This window comes from Protopterus annectens, chromosome 9.part0, assembly GCF_019279795.1.
Source record: "Protopterus annectens isolate FY-2018-M chromosome 9.part0, PAN1.0, whole genome shotgun sequence".
Lineage (NCBI taxonomy): Eukaryota > Metazoa > Chordata > Ceratodontiformes > Protopteridae > Protopterus > Protopterus annectens.
Window position 1 is genome coordinate 621,722,419 of NC_056743.1, and position 22,474 is coordinate 621,744,892.

The window sequence follows — 22,474 nt, forward strand, 5'->3', positions numbered from 1 at the left end:
TTTTTAAATATATGGAATGTTGGTGTGAAATTTTCAGGGTAGTTGTTTCATGTTTTACTGGCTTTCAAATGCATTCCTTGTGTTTACATTTTTTTTATTTCTGAACTCCCTCTATTTTTTTGTTCATTTTTGAAGGTATTTTCTGCCTTTTTGTTAAAGATATGTGGAAGCTGATTGCAAAGTCCTCTTTAACGGTAGGTCATAGTTAGTGGTGTTAGAAAAAAATGTCTTCCTGTGAGATTTTAAAGGCTGTGAGGAAGAGCTAATCTGTGACTCATTGAGAATTTAGGTGGTTTCCACTATCTACCTCCCGTGTGGGGAACACATTTCATGCACAGCTAGCTAGCAGTCTGACTAGGCTTCTTGGCCATTTTATATATATATGCGTGTGTGTGTGTGTGTGTGTGTGTGTGTGTGTATGCATATATGTATATATGCATACATACACACACACACACACACACACACACACACACACACACACACACACACACACGAGCGCGCATGCATTCTTACTTGTTCAAGTAGATTTGCATGCCTATATAAATTTCACTATTACATCATCATCTTCATTTTTCAAGTGCGGTATGTGCAATATTCACAGTGAATAAATATGGAAGAGATTAAAAAGCAGTAAAAGCAAAAAAAATAAAAAAAAGAATTTAAAATTAATAATAAAAAATAGGCCATTTTTTTCTAAGCACGATAATGCCCTCCAAGTTATGTAGTTATGTGTTAAATAACAGATCTTCCATTGGTTGGCATGAGGCCTCACAACTCACCTAGTGGCCTTTTATTTCCTTATAATTCTCACTTGGTCAGCCTTACTGCTTTCATACATATACATTTCATATGATATATGTCTGTATAAGGTGACAATGAAAGGCATGTGTGCTCAAGAAACATAACAAAAATAGTTTATAAATATATCCTATAAAAAGTTAAAATTATATCCTATAAAGTGCAGTAAAAGTTAAAAATGTTTTGAGTAGAAGTCTTCTTCAGAATGAACTTAAAAAGCAAGTAAGCAGAGAAGCAAAAGAAAATCACAATGTGCGTATGTGTGTGCATATTTATTATCCTTTTTATACATGTAAATCTGTCTTTGTGTATCTGACAAAAGTTGTAGCTGCACTATATAATCCTGTGCTGTTATGTACTGTTTACTCTGTCAATTTTAGATTTCTTTTCAGAAATTAAAGCTCCATTACTATCAAGATGACAGATTTATTATGTGAGATCCATCTTAAAACATGATTCAGTTACTGTCCAGAACTTCATGCTAATAATATGCAGCTACAAAAACTCTTAAAAACGCTATCCCAGGAATTCATTAAAGTGTCTAGTACAAGTACAGCTTGTGCTAGAAGGCCCTTCTGTCAGACATGCCCATTTTATGATCCAGAGGCATGTTAGTTATAAGGAGGTACGATATCATTCTCAGCTAATTTGCATGCATCTTGAATTGCATTTATTACTGCAACCTGCTGTTCATGTAGGCAGTGGCATTCTCTTCCCGATCACTTTGATCACTTTTACATACGCACTCATACACAAACATGAGCGCTCTCACACACACACACACACACACACACACACACACACACACACACACACACTCCGCAGTCCCTGTACCTACCCTAACTGCATTCACATGGTTTCTCACACCCCTGCAAAAATTTGAGTGCCATTACACCAAGTATCTATTAGGCCCTGATTGTCTAGTGTGCACCCCAACCCTTTGATCCCTGTACTGCTATTGGTACTGATACAGCACTTTACTCCATGAGTCACCCCTGGAGTGTGGTGGTTCTCACCTACCCCCCCCCCCGTTTGCATTATGATGCCAGTGCCATTATGGCACTTTAGAGAGTAATCCCTGGTATCTAGTGCATCCCCTTACCCCTCATGCCAATTATGATGCCAGTGCCAATTTGGCACGTTAAAGAGAAATCCCTGGTATCTAGTAGTTCCCCCCACCACATTTATGTTGCTAGCGGTGGTGGTGAATATTTACAATTTATACTTGGCCTTGGTGGATTTGATTTTATTTCTATGCTCTTTGTTTAATAAACTGATATCAATTTTGAGGCATGGGGATTTAAGATTGTTTCTTAAGAGTGAAACGTTTTCTTTTCTGATATAATTTGTTTATACCATGTATATACTATAAGGGTTTGTTCCTAAAATGTTCTTCATCTCACATTGCTGCAGTCCTTACACTTGGGTAGTCCGCTGTCCTCGGTTGGCCCGAATATCAAAGTATTAGGCTGACGTCGGTCAAGGCGCTTAAGACTGACATCAGGACGTCAGGGTACAAATGCGCATGACCGACGTCATATCCTCAGTCTTTTTTGCCGCATGGTCCGATGCAGAAGCAGCGTTGCAAGTGCCGTTTGGCGTTCTGAAATTTTTCGAATCCGGAGTTTCAGACCGAGTCAAAGTTGGCTAAGTACCCCGTTGGGGAACATTTTAGTTTTTTCTTGCCTCAGTGGTTTACCGGATGTCAGAAAAAGTGAATAACTGTATTTCTTGTGGGAAACAGATACCGCATAGAGATTATCATACTTTGTGTATTCCTTGTTTGGGGCCTGAGCACGACGTTGTTGGGTGTCACTTTTGTGCTAGGTTCAATAAGCGCACTATTAAGCGAAGGTTAGATTGTGCCAGGTTGGTCTTTGGGAAGCGGTGCAATTATAAGATGCCGTCGGATGCTTCGACGCCCGCTTCTTCGAAGAAGCGCAAAGACAAAGCAGCTAAACCCAGGCAAGAAGAGTCATCCGTACCGGACGCCGGTTCTTTAGAGGCGCCAGTGGAACCGGTGGTTCCGCCGGAGGCTTCTCTGGAGTCCCAGGGGGAGACTTTGTTATTGCAGGATGTGGCCTCCCAGAGGCAGGCCAGGTTTAGCTTCTGTTGGTGTCACTCCTAGTTCTACAGGATCTGTGCCCAAGAAGCACATGCTTAAAATGGCAGAAGATTTAATTACTTTGATTAGAGGTTCTTTGCCCCCTCCAGATAAGAGGCCTAGGGTGGAACCAGAGTTGGGGAGTTTTGAGCAGGCTTCAGATGTTTCAGAGTCTTCGGCTGAAGACTTGCAGGAGTACTCTCCTTATTCTGATTCTGATGCAGATGATTCAACTCCTTCTGCTTCTCCTCCAGAGGATTTTTCTTTTCAGAGACCCTTCATTCCATGAGGGAACATTTTAAGTGGGAAGGTCAGGATTTCTCTGATTCCAGGAAAAGGCTTAGGGAATTTTTGCTTTTACCCCAGCATAGGCCTTTGGCTATACCTCCTGTTCTGGATGTTGTGGAAGATGTGTTTGCAGAGGCTTCACTTAATCCTGATTCTTTGCCTCCTGCTCCTGTTAAACCGGATAGGTATTACAGGGTGCCTGAGGCTCATAAATATCTTTATAAGAGTCCTAGGGCAGACCCAGAAACTGTTAGTCAGGGACCTAAGGGTGTCAAGGCCTCTGTTGTAAAAAATCCAGTTCCTCCAGATAAAGAGGCCAGAGCTTTGGATAGATGGGGAAAGAAAGTCTATACTTCTTCCACCTTAGCTATGAGGGCTTTGAATTGCCAGTTTCACATGTTGAAATATCAAAACTATCTTCTTTCTCAATTGAAGTCTAAGGTAGATGCTCTGGCGGAAGGCATTGAGTGTAAAGAATTACAAGATTTAGTACATGTTTCTGAACAGGTGGGTAAGCATTCTTTACAATGTGGTTTTGATGCTGTACAGGCCTCGTCTAGGGTGGCTGCCACTGGGTCAGTTCTTCGCAGGCACGCCTGGCTGAGGGATCAGAATTTATCTGAACATGTTAAGACAAGGATTTTGGATGCTCCTTTGCAGTCTGATGTGTTGTTTGGTTCACCTGTGGAGTCAGTCTTGAAGAAAATGGAGGACAAGGCTAAGTCTATGCAGACTGTTAAAGATTTTTTGCAAGTTCAGCCTCCGAAGTTTAGTAGGAATTGGCCTGCTAAGGGGTGGACGTACCCTTCTTATGATTCACAGTCTAGGGGTAGATCTAGACGTGGTAGGGCAGAGCTCAGAGCTCCTTCAGACCTAGAACAGGGAGTTCTCCTGCACATTCTTCGGGTGAGGGCAGGGGCCAGTCCTTTCGTAAACAGGCCCAATGACCCACCTTTTCAGCTGCCAGATCCTTCTTGCATGGCAGCACCTTTGGGAGGAAGGTTGGCACTCTTCAAGGAAAATTGGAGTTTGATTACCCAAGACAGATGGGTATTAGATATCATACACCGAGGTTACAGGTTTTATTTCCATACCTTGCCTCCTTTCAAAGGCATGCCGGACGTTCCTCCTCAGCAAAGGAGGCTCACAAACAAATTTCTCTGTTACTCCAATTAGGGGCCATACAACCGGTCCCTCTGCCAGAAGTGGGCCTAGGATTTTATTCTCGCCTGTTCCTAGTACCAAAGAAGGGGAACACGTGGAGACCAATTCTGGATTTATCTATCCTCAACACTTATCTAGACATTCCCAAGTTCAAAATGTTGACTTTACAACAGCTTTTACCTCTGCTGGGCAAAGATCACTGGATGGTGACTCTGGATCTCAAGGAGGCTTACCTTCATGTTCCTATCAGGCTAAGTTGCAGGAAGTATCTGCGTTTTCGAGCTGGGACTTCTCATTATCAGTTCTCTGCATTGCCCTTTGGCTTATCTACTGCGCCCAGAGTGTTCACGAAGGTTCTGGCTCCAGTGATAGCTTTCTTCAGGCTAAGAGGAATACAGATCTATCCTTATTTGGACGATTGCCTGATTCTGGCCCAAGGAAAGGACGAACTTCTTCATCATTTACAGTATGTGATAGCAGTGCTAAGATGCCTGGGGTATTCTGTGAGCGAAATAAAGTCCAGTCTAGTACCCTCTCAGGACATGTGCTTTCTGGGTGTGAGACTGAATACAGCATCCCAGATGGCCTTTTGACCCCGGACAAACAAAAGAATCTTTCTCTTTACTTCCATCAATTGTCTCATCAGTCCAGGCTGACTGCAAAGACAGTCCTTCAAGCCTTGGGGTTCATGGCATCTTGTATTCTGGTGCTTCCCAATGCCAAACTGCATATGAGGAAGCTGCAATGGTATCTCAAAATGTATGGACACAGCACTGCCAAGATATGGACACTGTCATTCAGATAATACCTTGCATTCAAAAGGAATTTTTGTGGTGGGCTCAGGAATGTCACCTAAACAAGGGACTCTCTGTGACCCGGCCAGAGGCGAGTCAGATTCTAACGACAGATGCCTCAGACAAAGCTTGGGAGCTCATCTAAATGGAAAGTGGGTACAAGACATGTGGCCTGCCAGACTTCAACATCTACATATCAACTTGAAGGAGATGTTAGCAGTCCAATTTGCATTAATAGCTTTCAAGGATTTACTTCTCCCAGGGCAGGTGTTGGTTCTAACAGACAACACAACTGTCATGTGGTACATCAACAAGCAAGGGGGAACACATTCTTATCCTCTCTGCAGACAAGCAATGATTTTGTGGGAGACTGCTCTCAGTTTACAGCTAAATCTTCAGGCAAGGTTTCTGCCGGGAGCACAGAACTCCTTAGCAGATGTGTTGAGCAGACAAATTATGGATCCCCACGAGTGGAAATTGGATCCTCATGTATTTCAGAAATTGACAGTGTTATGGGGTACTCCAGACATAGATCTGTTCGCTTCTCCGCTAAACTACCAGCTGCCAAAGTTTTGCACAAAAAGGTTTCATCCCACAGCTTGGAAAGTGGATGCTCTTTCATTCAATTGGAGCAATCTTCATGTGTATGCCTTTCCACCTCTGCCTCTCCTCCCAAAGGTACTTCTGAAGGTCAGACAGGACAAGCCAAAGATGATTTTAATAGCTCCAGATTGGCCTCGACAGTGCTGGTACCCATTACTGAGAAGTCTGGTACAGGAGCCTCCATGGCCTTTGCCTTCGATTCCACACCTGCTGTCCCAGGAGAACAGTCATTTACTCAATGTCAAACTTCACTCTCTTCACCTAACAGCCTGGCATATTCTGTTTTAAACCCTGGAGGGTCTCAGCTTCCACAGCAAGTTTTGAATGTTATTTTGGAGGCCAGAAGGCTTAGTACAAGGAAAGTGTACGCAGATAAATGGAAGAGATTTTTATTTTGGAGTACAGCAAAGGAATTTGATGTTTCTAAGCCTAATTTAAGTGTGGCTCTTCAATATCTTACTGAGTTACTGGACAAAGGTTTGTCCTTCTCTTCTATTAAGGTTCATGCTGCAGCAATTTCTGCTCACTATGACTGTGACCCACCATTGTTTTCTCATCCTTTGTTTAGGCAATTTTTTAGAGGGGCAAAGAATATAAGACCCCCACGTAGAGCTCCTACTCCTGCTTGGGATCTCAATTTTGTGTTGGAGAAACTCACTCTACAACCTTTTGAGCCTGCAGCTACTGCCGAATTGAAATATTTATCATGGAAGACTGCTTTTTTGTTGGCCATTACTTCTGCGAGAAGGGTTTCTGAATTACAAGCCCTTATGGCGGTTGAGCCTTTCTTAATTTTCCATAAGGATAGGGTATCTTTGCGTACTAACCCTTCCTTTATGCCTAAAGTGGTTTCTAGTGTGGCTTTAAACCAAACTATTCATTTGCCTACCTTTTATGCAAACCCCCAAAATAAGGGGGAAAAGATTTTGCACACTTTGGATATACACAGGCAGTTGCGATATTATTTGAGCAGAACTAAAGGGTTCAGGCAGTCTCAGCAGTTATTTTTTTCATTTGCTTTGGGTTCTCAGGGCAAGCCTGTGTCAAAACAAACTATTTCTAAGTGGATTGGGTTTTGTATTGCTTTCTGTTATTCCCATCATGGTAAGGAGATTCCAGCTGGGATTAGGCCTCATTCCAATAGGGCTACTGCCACTTCTACAGCCTTTTTAAGGGGGGTGGCAACTAAAGATATTTTGGAGGCAGCTACTTGGAGTTCAGTGCATACTTTCTCTAAGCATTACCACCTTCCACTTTACTCTAAATCTAGGGCTGGTTTTGCCACTGCAATTTTACAGGGCATTTTGGCAGCTCCTACTGCTTTATAGTTTTGCCATCCTCCCTTACCTCTGCTTTGGGATTCTACCCAAGTGTAAGGACTGCAGCAATGTGAGATGAAGAACATAGTACAGTTTTGTACCTACCATAAATGTAGATGTTCGAAGATCCACATTGCTGCAGTCCAATTTACCCTCCCTCCTTCCCCTCTGTAGTTAGAGGCGGTTGTGTGGTTTGGGTTGTACATATTGTGAATATTGTATATATTGTACATAGGGTTAGTACTAGGGTGGTTGGTTGTTCTTTGCTGTCTTTTGGTTTTGACCTTTCTTTTTAGGGTCTTCTGACATCTGGGGCAAGAAAAGACTGAGGATATGACGTCGGTCATGCGCATTTGTACCCTGACGTCCTGATGTCAGTCTTAAGCGCCTTGACCGACGTCAGCCTAATACTTTGATATTCGGGCCGACCGAGGACAGCGGACTACCCAAGTGTAAGGACTGCAGCAATGTGGATCTTCGAACATCTACATTTATGGTAGGTACAAAACTGTACTTTTTGCATTGCATTTGTGGAGATTAGTACTGATGTCTTGATACAGACATTGAGATGAGCACAGTAGCTCTGAAAATGTATCAGTGTTGGCCACAGGAAGAACCATGTCTAGGTTACTCGTACCGTCTGCAGTTCTCCATAATGGTCCCCCCCCCCCAACTTGTTGAATACCAACAAAAGCTCTTCTGTAACTGAAACAATCGGCTTTACTACAAACGTAAGAAGCAGCTTGCTACAGAAACAAGTGGCTTTACTATGTAAGAAGCAGCTTGCTACAGTTCTCGCCACACATTAAGCTCTTCAGCTCTTCATCAGTGAACAGCAATGCAATATCTTCATTGATTCATAAATCAGTGACATTACTGCAATTCCACATCATTGGCACCTGCTGATAACAGTCTCTCACACCTTGCACTATGGGGCAGTCACCCCCCTTTGCCCCACACTAGTTATTGCTCAGGTCCTCAAGGGGAGCAGAGCTTTTGAACTGCATTAGGTCATCTTTGAACTGCAATAAATTTGCCTTACAGAAATCCCTGAAGATGGTAGGGTTTATGTGCATGTTGAGCTGGGTACTAACGGAGGAGGACCACTGAATAGTAATTAGACCTGACTAATGACAGGGCTACAACAGGTGTAGAGCACACCAGTGTAATGTCTGTGAGGACCAACTCAAGTAAATTTGCTACTCTTTTAGGGAAGAGAACTATTTATTCCACTGTATTGGCAGTGATGACATCAACAAAACATTGTGCATATTTATTTGTAGTAGTATAGGACTCTCAACCTTCTGGACTGTTAGTTAAAGTCGCCAGTAATAATAATAATTTAGATATGTCTCACGGGTAAAGGGTGCCATAAAAGACATTGTGTATTTTCTCCAGAAATAGTAAGGATTTATATTTATAGCTACTAGGATGTGAGGGAAATTCAGATTATTGTATTGCCATACAAGTATAGCTGTAATGGAGTTATGAATCACTATGAACATACCACCACCTGTAGCAGGGATGACCTCAGAGGTAGACCTGAATAACAGGTAGGCACTGGATCTTTGTAGGGAGGGTGTGTTGTTAATGCACTAAAACCATAGTTCATTGATGACGTAGATTTCAGAATTTTCTAGAAACAGTAAGACTTCTAGAGAAGGCAATTTCTTGTTGAGGCTTCTAGCACTGAACAACCCTCCCTTTGAATAACCCAGGACTGTTCTTGGTTAAATTGGTAGATGTAGCAGACTGACATTGCTTAAAAAAGTGAAAAGCGGGGGGAAAGATTTTTGCCAATATATGAAAGCTTTGAGGGGAGAGTTATAGGTCATCCCTTGCAAAGCAGTGAGGGCTTTTTGCGATTTCTTTGCAAGCAAGCTCAGATTGGACAGCATTAGAATGACACCCAAAACTTAGCCAATTATTAAAGGTAATTATTTTTGTTTATATTGTGTCATCATTCCTGGTGAAGGTAGGATGCTGCTTAAGACCTGCTTCATACTATTCTCAGATGAATATTGAGAGAACTCCAACATGCCCTTCTCCATATAATCCAAGGTTGTGTGAAGTAGCATAGCTAGGGCAGGGCAAGAGGGGCAACTGCCCCTAAGCACAATGTGCTGGGGGTGCAATCAACCATTCAGGATCTCTCTTTTGTTTATTACCAGATTTTAAAAGCTAGTATTACACTTGCAGTCAAACCTGATCACTGCAGAGCTCAGTGTGTGGTCTGATCTGTAGCAACTGCTTACTACGCTGTAGCAAGCCGTTTGATACAACTTAAAAGTGAAAAAAGGAAAAAAAAGAAAAGCTGTCTGTTTTTAAATAAAACCTTGAATGCTGTAGCTCTCCATGCAGGCAAAGTGTAAATTATGGCAACTGTTTGCTGCATTTGTATCAAGCAGTTTGCTACAGTTTAACAGAAGAACATTTTTTTAAACTAAACCATGAGTGCAATAGCACTTTGTGGAAGCAGGGTATAAAATGTGTCAACAGTTTGCTACATTTGGAGCAAGCAGTTTGCTAGAGTTTAAAAGAAGTAATTTCTTTTCAGTACCATATAAGGAAGAAAGGTCTGGGGCAGGGGACAGACATGACACCTGAATATGTCGCGCATCTGGCCTGGTTCCTATTACGTTATCAAAAGATAATGTAATCGAATGGCAAAAACATCGAAACGACTGCATTTCAAAGTCTGAATTGTGGGATCGCAGTACAGTGAAGATTGGAATATTTGCCCTTTCCAAACTGTAGTGCGATCTCGGAGTTGGAATATATATTTAACGGTGGGGTGTGGGGGGAGCAGCCCCCCACAATAAAAGTTTTGAAATGTGTCCGTTTTGATGTTTCGGCTGTTCGATTATGTTATCTTTCGATAACATAATATGAACCCCATCTGGCCACCTGGTAGGTGTGCCAGTAGAAAGAACAGCCACTGAAGAGCTGAGGGGGTAGGGCACTGGTTGAGCCAGCTGCACTTTTGGTTATATGTATCAAGTCATTCCACATACAATGGCTATATTCTATGTATATTTTGGGGAAGGGACTTGAATGGTTTAGTAACCTGTCATATCCTAGAACCAGAAAAGCAGTTCACCATCACCATGCACAGTCTTGTGAGTGGTACAGCTGTGTGTCTCACAATGGAGTCACCTATGACTGGTGCATTATCATATGAGACTGCTTGCTATTGAAACCTTAAAGGTTCAGGACAACAAGCTTGATAGCACCTCTAAGCAGTCCTTGTGGTGGAGTGTCTTTGAGCTGCTAAGTGAATTATGTATTAGCTCTGTACCTCAGAAGACTTTGAGCCTTGGGCAGAGATTTCTTAAGTACCTCAGCATGGGAAAGGTTATTTTTTGGTAAGTGGCATGTGTGGTGTGTGTGTGTGTGTGTGTGTGTGTGTGTGTGTGTGTGTGTGTGTGTGTGTGTGTGTGTGTGAAGAGGTGAGTGATTGTGCTGACATCTTGTTGGGCACTGTTGATATGGTTTGATGAGAGACTAACCTTCAGATTTAGTAGGTATCTTCACCTCTTAACCAATGTGAGACAAACTTACGTGGTTTTCAGTAAGTACCTCAAGAAGCCTTGAGTTAATAATCTGTCAAATGATGGAGCACAAGCAGACCGAAGTCCTATTAACTGGATCTAGTATATAGTAGGCGGTCTGGTAAATAAGATAACTAGACAAGTAACAGTGGATCTTCTAATTAATTAGGAGTACATTGCAGTGAGGTATCTAATGTTACCCCACCCAGCTGAAATGGAAGAAGGGGAAATTTTAATCTTCCTGTCTGAAAATTGAAGAGTGGGCTTACTTAGGCTACAGACAGAGCACAGTAATTAATAACGAAGCAACACGTATCAGCAATAAATAAGTTCAGATGCTTAACAAAAAGAAGTCATTCCTTACCTCCTGCTAAAGGGTTTGGTCTGAGGTCAAATCCAGTCTTAATGTGCTTGAGTCTAAAATTAAAATAAAAGTCAGCTGTTTCACTTAATTAATTAGTTGCAGTCAATACTGTCTGTAGTACTTCTCAGAATGTTTCCAGAATTTATCTCACTTATGATTTTGTTTAACAACATAGAACACTGTACTGAACAGTGTGCATTTCGGTTTGAAATATGTAAGCTGTTGTGCCAAAATAAAGGCTTATCCATTTTGCAGTCAGTCATTCCAGATGTGTTTAGTTGCCTTTGTCTAATTGTTTATGCAGACTGAAAAAAGCAGCTAAACGCATCTGGAATGGTTGACTGCAAAAAGGATAATCCAGATATGTTTAACTGACTTTGCCCAACTGTTTATGTAGAGAGAAATATCTAAATAATATTTTTCATACTCATTCTATGAGAACCTTTATGTGTTGACATTTCTGCAGAGTGTCTGTGTCATTTTTAAACTCTGCAACCTCTTTGTACCCTTTGATCACCTTTTACTTTAATTTTTGGAGTCAATATTTGGTGTTTTTTTTCTGCTTGCATGAAACCAGTCCTTGGTAGTAATATTTGCAACTTATTTTAAAAGAAGTATTTTGCTAAACTGCTTTAATCATCTATTTCATATTTTTTCTGGTTGAGTAGTTCTTTTGTTTCAGAATATTTTTAATTACAGCAGTCTTGGTGATGCCTGTTGATGTACCCAACGGTTTATCTATGACTGAACAAAGTACACTTTTTAACTCATCATTTTCTGAAAGGTAAATTTTGAAAATTATAAGTCAAAAACCCTAAAAAAACACAAAAAGATTTTTTTGGGGGGAGATCGAGCCCCACTGAACCCGCCCAAGCTGAGGACTCCAACTCTACCCCACTACCACCCTAAATTATACATACCAAGTTCAAAGTTGCACTACAGTGAAGAAAAGGGCAAAGAGCCTTAAAAAATGCTTCACTGGCTCACTGCATTCATTCATCACATTGTAACAAAACTCAGAGCAACATTAGATTTTCTCACAAAGGTGCAGTGAAGAATCACCTACAAATGAACTGTAACTATGATGTACCAAAATGCTATGAAGTTGAAAAGTTGGTGGTGGTCTTGAACTCTTTCCAGCATGTCTCTGTGTCATCAATGCTGCACCCACGGCAGAAAGGCTTAACTTGGAGACAATCTTGAAGGTCCTCTTCAATGGTTTCCATGGAGGTGGGCAAGGACAAATTAGTCATGTTGTAACAGTCTGAAGATATCTGGTCAAAACTGAAGGCTAGGCAGTCTGCCTGGTTAAAAGGATAAGAGCCCATTGATGCATGTGAACTACTCGCAGCATCTTATCTGCCATGATGTGTCCAAACATCGATGCATCTGAGAACTACTCACAGCATCTTATCTGCCCTGATGAGTGTCCAAACATCGATGCATCTGAGTACTACTCATAGCATCTTATCTACCAAGATGTGTCCAAGCATCGATGCACCTGGGAACTACTCACAGCATCTTATGTGCCATAATGTGTCCAAACATCGATGCATCTGGGAAGTACTCACAGCATCTTATCTGCCATGATGAGTGTCCAAACACTGATGCATCTGAGAACTACTCACAGCATCTTGTTTGCCATGATGAGTGTCCAAACATCGATGTATCTGAGAACTTCTCAGAGCATCTTATTTGCCAAGATGTGTCCAAACATCGATGCATCTGGGAACTACTCACAGCATCTTATCTGCCAAGATGTATTCAAACATTGATGCATCTGAGAATTTCTCACATTACTCACAGCATCTTATCTGCCATGATGAGTGTCCAAACATCAATGCATCTGAGAACTACTCATAGCGTCTTATCTGCCAAGATGAGTGTCCAAACATCGATGCATCTGGGAACTACTCACAGCATCTTATCTGCCAAGGTGAGTATCCAAGCCAGTCTGTAGGTACTAACACTTCATCTAGACAGGCAGGATCCTTATCATGCAGAGCAAGTTATGACAATACTAGAATATTACACATGAGCCTAGATGCCACTAACATTCTGTGCAGACATTGCAACAGAGGGGTGTATGGACAACACAATAGTACTCCCAAACAGACTTCTGCAATGCTCAATACCCAATACAGGCAATCAAGGTTGATGCATGGTACAGAGCATTGAAGTGATCCAAATAAGAGATAAAAGTATGAGCAGATGCTTCAGGATTTTCAGATGGAATGAATTGCTTAAGCCAGGTGATATTCCTCAAATGAGGACACAAATATTTTTACAAGGACTTGTGCTCATACCATGCACTCTAGACTCACCTTCAAGTCTATTCTCACCCCTTTTGACAGCAGGAAGAATGGTTAATAATGTGTGAAAAACCTTAAGGTCACATGTGTGATCACTGCTTGTCTTGATAAGGTCGAGCCGTAGCATACTATCTCTCATGCAGTCAAGGAAAGTGTTTGAAATGTATTCAAGGAATTAATTGCCAACATTCATCAGTGAATATATGTGGTATAACTTACGTATCAGTGACACCTGAAGGTTAACTATCTAAAAGGATACACATATTGACTAAGCAACAATGGGCTCTAAGTAAAACTTGCAGGGCCTTGCACCTTCTAACTTGTCTGTGTTCTCAGAAAAGCAGGTAGCAAAACATTTGTCGACTCTGGTTGAAAGATCACTCTGAGAATGCAACCATTTGATCAGTAATCTGCCATTCATGACAAAAGAGTAAAGACTGACAAATAACTGTTGGCTTTGCTTTACAGTTCTAAGGAGAATGACCCATGACTCATTTTTAATATGTTGTAATGAGAAAATAATCACGCCACTTCTATAAAAATGCTCCGAAGCAAGCAGCTAAGAAACTTTATTAATAGTTGTAGAAATGCTGCATTCCTTAATTTACACATTTAGTTCTTCCTTCCCTGATACCCACTTTGTCCTATTCAGGGTCAAGGGGGAATTGTAGCCCATTCAGTAAGCAAGGGTTGTAATATGTAGAGCCTGTCCTGGTAAGGATACTGATTCATCACAATATGGAAACATACAGACCTCTTAAGCATGCCTAAAGGCAAGTTAAGAGGATAGTAAATTCACCTAATGACATGCCATTGGGACGTGGGAGGAAAACACACTAAAATAGTAAAACCCACACAGATACAGGAATGGCACACAGACTCTAAACAGAAGGCAACCCAGCCAGGAACTGAACCAAGAAGTATAAGCATTTACTGTGCCATCCACCAATAAGTCATTAGCAGTCCAGAAACTAGCTTAATGGTGACATTTTGCTATGTCTGATTATCAAGAAATAAAGTTAACTTAACTTTGCAGCCTCAGCACAAAGACAAACCACTGACATTGAATAATTCTGCACACAAAGTATGAAGCTTCTCTAGAAAATATCTAGCAACCAGTGCAGCTAAATAAATGGAATGACAAAATAACTAGACTCTGAAACAATTATATAAGCCTTGGTGATGTTTAACAAACTCAGATTCAAGTGATGCATTGATGTTTGGACACATCTTAGCAGATAAGATGCTATTGCTTGCATGAACCAATGTTCCAAGTAAACAGCAAAGATTTGTCAAAATTCATGTCATGGTCATTCACTTGAAGCTCTGTGTTAAGACACCCCCAAAATAGGCTGCTAGCCAGTTATGAAAAAGCAAACATAGCCACCAAGTGCACAAAGTTCTTCACTCCAAGTCTGTAGATGGCACAGGACCAATGTCTCCAAATTGTAAATCGGTATGCAGGGAGGAAGAAAATACTGGCTTCAGTACCACATCTGGCACAAGTTTGATTGCAAGGGCTCATTAATAACTAGTTGTTGCACAACATTACAGATTCATTTGTAATAGGATACAGCTAGGCAGTATCCCACCATCTTACAGGTGTCAGGTCATACCTATAATTGGATCCTATAAGTGCCATGACCAGTCATACAGTGTTGTGCAGATCCCAGCACTGTGTCAGATGACAGCAATGCAATTCATCAAAGCCTTTTAACAGTGACAATAGTGACAATACCTAATACTGTCTAAAATGTAATGTCAGCACTCGTGTACAAATGATGCCAGGAAGCATGAAGTGAAGCTTAAATGTTAGGGCCACTGACAGTCATCTATTCCTTTCCTGCTCTTCAAAAGAACCAAACATCATCCCGGGGATTCATTAATACCTACACTAAGTATACATCATTCTGAATAAATAGACAACAAAAACTTAACTCACACCTACTTCCTCCTAATTTTTGTTTTTCTACTGATTTTCTTGTAGCCTTAAATATCGAGGATTCATAAAGGTTACCACAAAGTGTAGACTACATGTACACTTAGTTTAATCTTTCTGAGTGACTAGAGAGTACAAAAATGTGGTAGGGATGTTCCTGAATACACATCGTGTACACAGTGTAAGTGTTAATGAATCTGGCCCAGTATCTTTTAAATGCATGGGTAAGTACAATCACAGGAGTGTCATAAAACAAAGGCTGATAGGCCAAAAGGAGCACACTGACAGAGCTAAGGCCTGAAGGTGCCAGAGAGTATGCAAAACAAAGGCACAACAGCAGGATAAAAGCACTTTCATCAAACTAATCAAAAAAACTCACAGGACAAATAAAATCTACCAAAGCCAAATTTGAGGTCAGTCTCACCTCCAAGACCAAGGACAACCAAAAGGCATTCTTTAGTTATGTCTTCAATGTCAAAGGCAATATACAATTGTGTGCAGAGTTCATTGTTAATGGGCATCTACACTGGGCCAGAAAATGTAGCAAACCTACTGGCTGGCAAGTTCAGCTCCAACTTTACAATCTCTCCCTCCCAGCCTCCTCTAAGGAAATATCAAATATAACTCCCTCAACTATCACTATGAAACATCTTTCAATGCTGTCTCTAATGCCAAGAACATTACATCAATGGGTCCTGACAATATCCCAGGTTGCCTTCTATAGAGCATGAAACATGACCTATCATACCCCCTAGAGCCACTATTTAACCATAAACTCCAAACAGGCTTCGTGCCTCACAAATAAAGAACAGCAACCATCATCCCTCTACACAAAGATGGGCCATCTGTGGACACTGGAAACTACAGACCCATAAGGCTCACTAATCTCATGCCCAAAGCCATGGAAGGAATTATCACAGAGATGATTAATAATGACATATGAAACCTCCAGACGCTGGATCCAACCCAGTTTGTTTTTAATAAGAGCAAGTCATGCCTACTTAACTTGGAGAACTGTTTTGAGAAAGGCACCAAAGCAATGCATGAGAACAAAATGGTTCACACTACTTTGACCTGGCCAAGGAATTTGATTCAATACCTCACTCAAGCATTGCTGACAAACTCAAGAGGTTCTGTATAAACCCTTATGTCACCAGTGGACAGTCATTGGACTCACAGACAGGCACAGGATGTTAGAAAATGGGAGTTCTCCTCCACAAAGAGGTCAGTCACCACCATAGTCCCTAATGGATTTGTTCTGGTCCTACTTCTTTTTGGCATCTACTTCTCTGAAGTTAAGGCCAACATCAGGGGCCTCTGGCTGACAAAATTTACAGATGATTACAAATTAGAAGGAGTCATTGAATCCTCCACTGACAGTGTTCTCTAAGAATAGTTCATAGGTTGGTACTAGGCTATCGGCCTAGCCATAACAATTCTCTGGCTATTTCTTCCAACAATATTTACTTCCCTGGGCCCCTGTATAATAGGGTGACTGACGTGATCCCCGGGGTGAATTTCCTATCTCCCATCCAATCGTCAAGGTTCCTTTTGAAGAGGGCCAAAGAGGCGCTTTGCTTGACATGTATGGGCAGTCTATTCCAGAGTCTGGGGAGTCTCTGGGTCAGGAACCTATCCCTCCAGCATGTTTTGTTCATTGTGATGGCAAGGTTTAGATCCCTGGAGTATGTGGCTCTGAGGGATTGGGATTTCTTTAAGTGTAGCATGTCTAACAGCTCTGGGTTTGACATGGCCTTGTATGTTGAGTAGAGATTGCCTCTGAGTAGACGATATGCAACAGAGTATAGCTGGAGTTTTTTTAGATGGTCAGCATAGGGCATCTTCTTTAGGCTGTGATTCTTTTAGTGAGGTATTTCTGTGGCCATTCCAGTTGTTGCAGATGTCTTGAGAGGTACATACCAAATGGGGCATTGTATTCTATAATGGGTCTAATGAGGGATGAGTACAGTGGGATAATAACCTCCTTTTTTCTGGATGAAAAACCCTTAGTGATGACGTGTGCCACATAGAAGGATTTCCTGACTGTTGTGACAATGTGGTTATCAAAGGTGAGACAACTGTCCACCTGTGTCCCTAAGTCTCTTATCACACTTTCAGTGTTTAGTGTACTGCCACCTATGTGGTAGTTCACAGGTACATGATTTTCCCAAAGGGGATAACTATACATTTCTTGGCATTGAGCTTGAGCCCATGGCTCTGGCACCAAGCCTCTGTTTCTGTAAGCCCCCCCTGTTGAATATCCACATCATTTGGGGACTTAATAATGGCTCCCAGCTTGCAGTCATCTGCAAACTTTGTTAACCAGAGTCCCTTAGTGTTGGCCTGTACTTCAGAGAAGTAGATGCCAAACAAGAGCGGTCCCAGGTCTGAACCCTGAGGTACTCCACTTGTCACTTGTCTGGAGCTAGATTTGGAGATGGCTACTTTTACAGTGTGGGTTCTGTCAGTAAGCCAGTTGGCAACCCATCGAATGATGTAGGGATTAATGCCCAGCTTAGTAAGTTTATCTATGATTCCAGAGTGGGGGATGGTGTCAAAAGCCTTGACGAGGTCCAGATAGGCTGTGCGGACAGCCCTACCCTTGTCCACAACTGTGGAGACTGATTCAAAGAAATAAATCAGGTTCAGGAGACAAGATCGACCTTTCGCAAACCAAAACTGGGTGGGGTCCAGTGTTTGAAGGTTGCCAATGTCTTTGTTTATAAGTTCCATGATAATACATTCCATGGCCTTGCAGATCAGGCTTGTCAGACTGATGGGGTGGTAGTTCCCAGGATCCAAGCTGGATCCCCCCTTATGGAGTGGGATAACTGTAGCTGTGCACCACTCACAAATAGCTGGTATCAGAACCATGAACTAAAACTAAATGCCAAGAAATTCACAATAGCATTTCTCAGGAAGTTAGTAAGCCCTAGTTACTGCCATATTGACAACACATCCCTAAGTATCGACATAAGAGTCAGGGACATAGAGGCACCCGTAGACAATAATCTAGGCTTTGACCATCACAAGCCTATGATAGTGAGGAACATTGAGTACAATGCCCCATTTGGTATACGCCTAACGAGGCACATCGGAACATTCACAGAGGTTCCTAACTAAAAGACTACAGGGTGTAAATAGCATGCTGTCTGCAGACAGCCTCAAAGCCCTATCCCTGTATCTTGTCTTCTGCAGACTGTTGAGAGGAGATTCATACCTGACATACAAGGCATTGTTGCAACCTACTCCAGCATAGCCACAATGTTAACACCTCCAGAATTACCAATTCTAAAGACTTCAACCTTGCCTGTGATATAAATAGGACCTGCTGGAGAGACTCGTATGCATGTCAGAGACTATCTCTGGAACAGGCTCCTCAGTCATGTGAAGCAGAGTTCCTTACTAACCCAATTCAGGTGTATCCTGGACATCATCACTCCTGACTTAGGACCCATGTCTCTGATGGACACAGGCAGTCTGTAAATGGTTAATCTCCCAGGCCCTCGCTTTCAAATTTTTCATCTCCCAAGCCCCTACTTACACTACCCAAACTTGTTAGAAATTTGGGGTGCATGCTAGGCTTAAAATGGTCTCAGTGATCATTAGCCAAGTAGACACCTATGAACCTTTGAACAAACATGGGAGTTGCTGACAATGACACTGGATGGGGGGGGGAGTGGACATTACCATTATCAAAGAAATCTGGGCTACTTACAAAAGTGGTTGAGGGTGCGACATGGAGATACCTAGATACTGGTTGTTTTGAAATGATAGAGAAGCAGGAATTGGAGATGTGAAACAGATATATGTAATAGAGGACATTGAATGCATGGTCATAGAAGAAGGATATTACCACCATATGAAAGGGGAAAGCCAACAAGTAGGGTGAGGACTCTGTGCAAGTGCCATGATAGCTAATGTATAGAAATAGGAATATACTTGTTGAAAAATACAGTGTATTAGCTGTCAGGATGTAAGTAGGAGGAAAGGGCTGAATCTCTCTGGAGCAGATTGGGAAATTCTGAGCTGAAGTTTAGGGGGGCACTAGGGTCTGAGTGAAGTTTTAGCCAAATAATGCAAGACAGAACAAGAAAGGATGCATTTCTGGATGAGGTCCTAACTAAGCTGGATGGTCTCAGAGATGTACAGTTAATGATGCCATAAGACAAACGTGATTATGTTTGTGTGTGTTTTAGAGGAATGTGTGTATGTTCAGGTGTGTCTGGGTGGTCATCTGTATGTGTGCTCGTGTGTGTGTGTGTGTGTGTGTGTGTGTGTGTGTGTGTGTGTGTGTGTGTGTGTGTGCTTGTATGTGTCTGTGTCTGTGTGCTAAAGATGAATGGGATAAAACAAGGACAAAGGCAATGGTGTACAGTTTTTCAGGAGTCTGTTTTGGTGAGCTACGGGAAGGGTCAGAGGTAAGTCATAGGACTGTGGCAAACTGAGGGATTAATCTGCTTATGAGAATAGTTTAGGGATTCATTACTCCAGACTACGGATACTAGTTTGAGAAATAGGCAAATAGAGAAGAAAGGTAATGTGACTACATAGGAATGTGGGTCTAGCGATTAGGGCAGAACAGTGGACAAGAAGATGGGGGTGGGGACTGGGAGGACGAAGAATCACAGTTCAAGGAATCAAGCAGAAAGGCAGCAAAGGAAGTGAGAGCAACAAATATACAAGCTGAAATGGAGTTGAAAGAAGGGGGTCAACAGGCAGAACAGACTTCTTTAAGTATACAGAATGAATGAAGAGATGTATCACAAATGAGCTGGAGATCACAGAGGATCAGCACAATGCAGAGAGGAAAGCACACAAAAGATGCCATGTCTGGGAGGAAGGCATGGCAGAAGAGAAGAGGAGTGGGAAAACACCAAGACAGAATGCTTAGAGAGGGAAATGATTTCACTATTGAAGAAAAAAGCACAGAGATGATATTTGCTTTTGCCCTGGGTCCTTTGGAATCTTGCCAATGTGCTATCAGATCTCCTGATGGAGGTTTTGAGTAGATCATTACTATCTTATATACGTGATGTATTTGACTTTTTGACCAAAATAAGTAATGTAAGATGGAATGACAATATGTATCTTCTTACTATTGATGTTAAGAGTTTATATACAAACCTTAGCCATGATTTTGGCATGGAAGCTCTAAGGTTTTTTCTGGGGAATTCTCCAGTGACGGAATATGTAGTTGAGTTGAGTCATTTCTGTCTAACACATAATTTTTTTGAATTTAACAATGTTTTGTATAGACAGAAAAAAGGTACAGCTATAGGGGCTGCTTTTGCCCCCATGTACGCTAACTTATGCATGGGTCTTTTTGAAAATGAATACATATATAGAAATACATTCTTTTGTGATCATGTTATTAGATATTTTCGATATATCGATGATTTAATTTTAATAGCTGAAGGTGGTTCAGAAAAGGTAACTTATTTTGTTAAGACGTTACATAATAATAGATTTGGTTTACAATTTGATGGTCTCATGGTAGGTACTAGTATACCCTTTCTGGACGTGGTGTTGAATATTAAGAATGGTACTGAACTTCTTACTTCCGTACATAGGAAGTTTGATACTGGTACTCAGTATGTACATGGCGATAGTTGCCATCCTTCTCATACTATTACATCTCTCCCATTTGGGGAAATGCTTAGGATCTCCAAATTATGTAATAATCTTGGAGACTTTAGACGTGAACTTCAAACCACTGTTAGAATGTTCAGCAATAGAGGCTATAGTTATAGTCTATTAGAAAAAAGCTGCAACAAATTATGTAATGTCGTAAATATGAGACACTATAACCAGGATAGACAATCTTGTTCACTATTTAAATCTGGTAAAAAAAGTGACAAAGATATCATTTGCTTTGTTACTACTCATGGGTGTTTCAGTGACATAATAATAGAGCAGGTTAAATATCATTGTAAGTATCGATGCTCATTAAAAAAAGTTTCTTCTTGGAAGTATCTATGCTCATTAAAAAATGTTTCTTCTTGGAAGTATCTATGGTCATTAAAAAATGTTTCTTTTTGGTTAAAAGCCAATCTTGGTGTTTTATATAGAAGAGGAAGGAGTATTTATAATTTTTTAGTTGAGGGCAAATTTTGTTTGCCATCTATAAATATACCTGCTAGTTTGTGTTCTACAGTTACTATTTGTTGCAAAAAATGGAAAGCTTGCAAATACATTGTTTCTAGTTTTTCTAATATTAATAATATTTTATTTCAGACTTGGAATAAATTTTCTTGTGATACTGCAGGAGTGATATATGCGCTTAGATGCCCTTGCAATTTATATTATATTATATTGGGGAAACAAAACGGGCTTTTAAAGTAAGATTGTTGGAGCATGCAAGAGATATTCACAATCAGAAACTGGAAAGCTCTGTTGCAACTCATTTTAAACAGTTCCATAATAGTAATAATATAGGTTTACAAGGTACTATTTTGGAAGAAATAAATGTTTCAGTATATGATATGAATAATTCAAAAAAAAAAAAAACGCTTCTGTTTAAAGAAGCATTATATATTTTGAAGTTTAATACTTTGCATCCTCATGGTTTAAAGGAAGAGCTAAACTGGAGATTATTAATTTGAATTGCTTAATTGTTTAATTGCTTTATAACTACTAGTATTTAAGTACACTTGTTTATAACGTTTTTTACTCCTTGAAGGCTTTTTTCTGCCGAGATGTCAGAGTAATAAATCCTTTTTGTACTTTGGTATCCGTGGCCAGTTGTATTTTACCTTTGAGTAGATCATTGTCCAGTACAGAAATGCCTGTAGAGTGGAAAACATTGGTGCACAAGAGAGGAGCAGCGAAAAATAAATCAAGGGAAATACGGGTTTGTTAGCTTAAAAACAGTGACAGGGAAAGTCATGGAGAGAATCCGAAAAGAAAGGTTGGGTGATTTACTTGAAGTGATTTCTAGAACAACAAGCTATCCAGGATCATAGCCAGAATGAGCTGCCAGTCAAACTACATCCAGTTTTATGACTGTGTTTTAGAACAATTTAGCAAGAGAGTAACAGACGATATGACCCACATGGACTTCAGCAAGATCTTTGACTCAATCTTCCACAGGCAGCTGGTAGAAAAATAGGAGTTAAAGTTAGAGACAACCCTTATGAATTGCTTTATGGTTGAATGGTATGAAACTTGAGGGGTGTGGTGAGAGGGATTATGTCAAAAATAAGGAAAGTGACTACAGGAGCTCTGCAGTGGTT

The 22,474-nt window shown here is 41.0% G+C and overlaps 1 protein-coding gene across 2 annotated transcripts in view; it reads right to left on the reverse strand.

The window, feature by feature from the left end:
* The window catches only part of LOC122811374 (proteasome subunit beta type-7-like), a 271,817-nt gene that overhangs the window by 9,551 nt on the left and 239,792 nt on the right, over positions 1–22,474 (reverse strand). For both annotated transcript variants that reach the window (XM_044083180.1, XM_044083181.1), the window contains exon 9: positions 10,989–11,041. In XM_044083180.1, the coding sequence (XP_043939115.1) occupies positions 10,989–11,041 (53 nt within the window). The remainder of the gene's footprint in view (positions 1–10,988; positions 11,042–22,474) is intronic.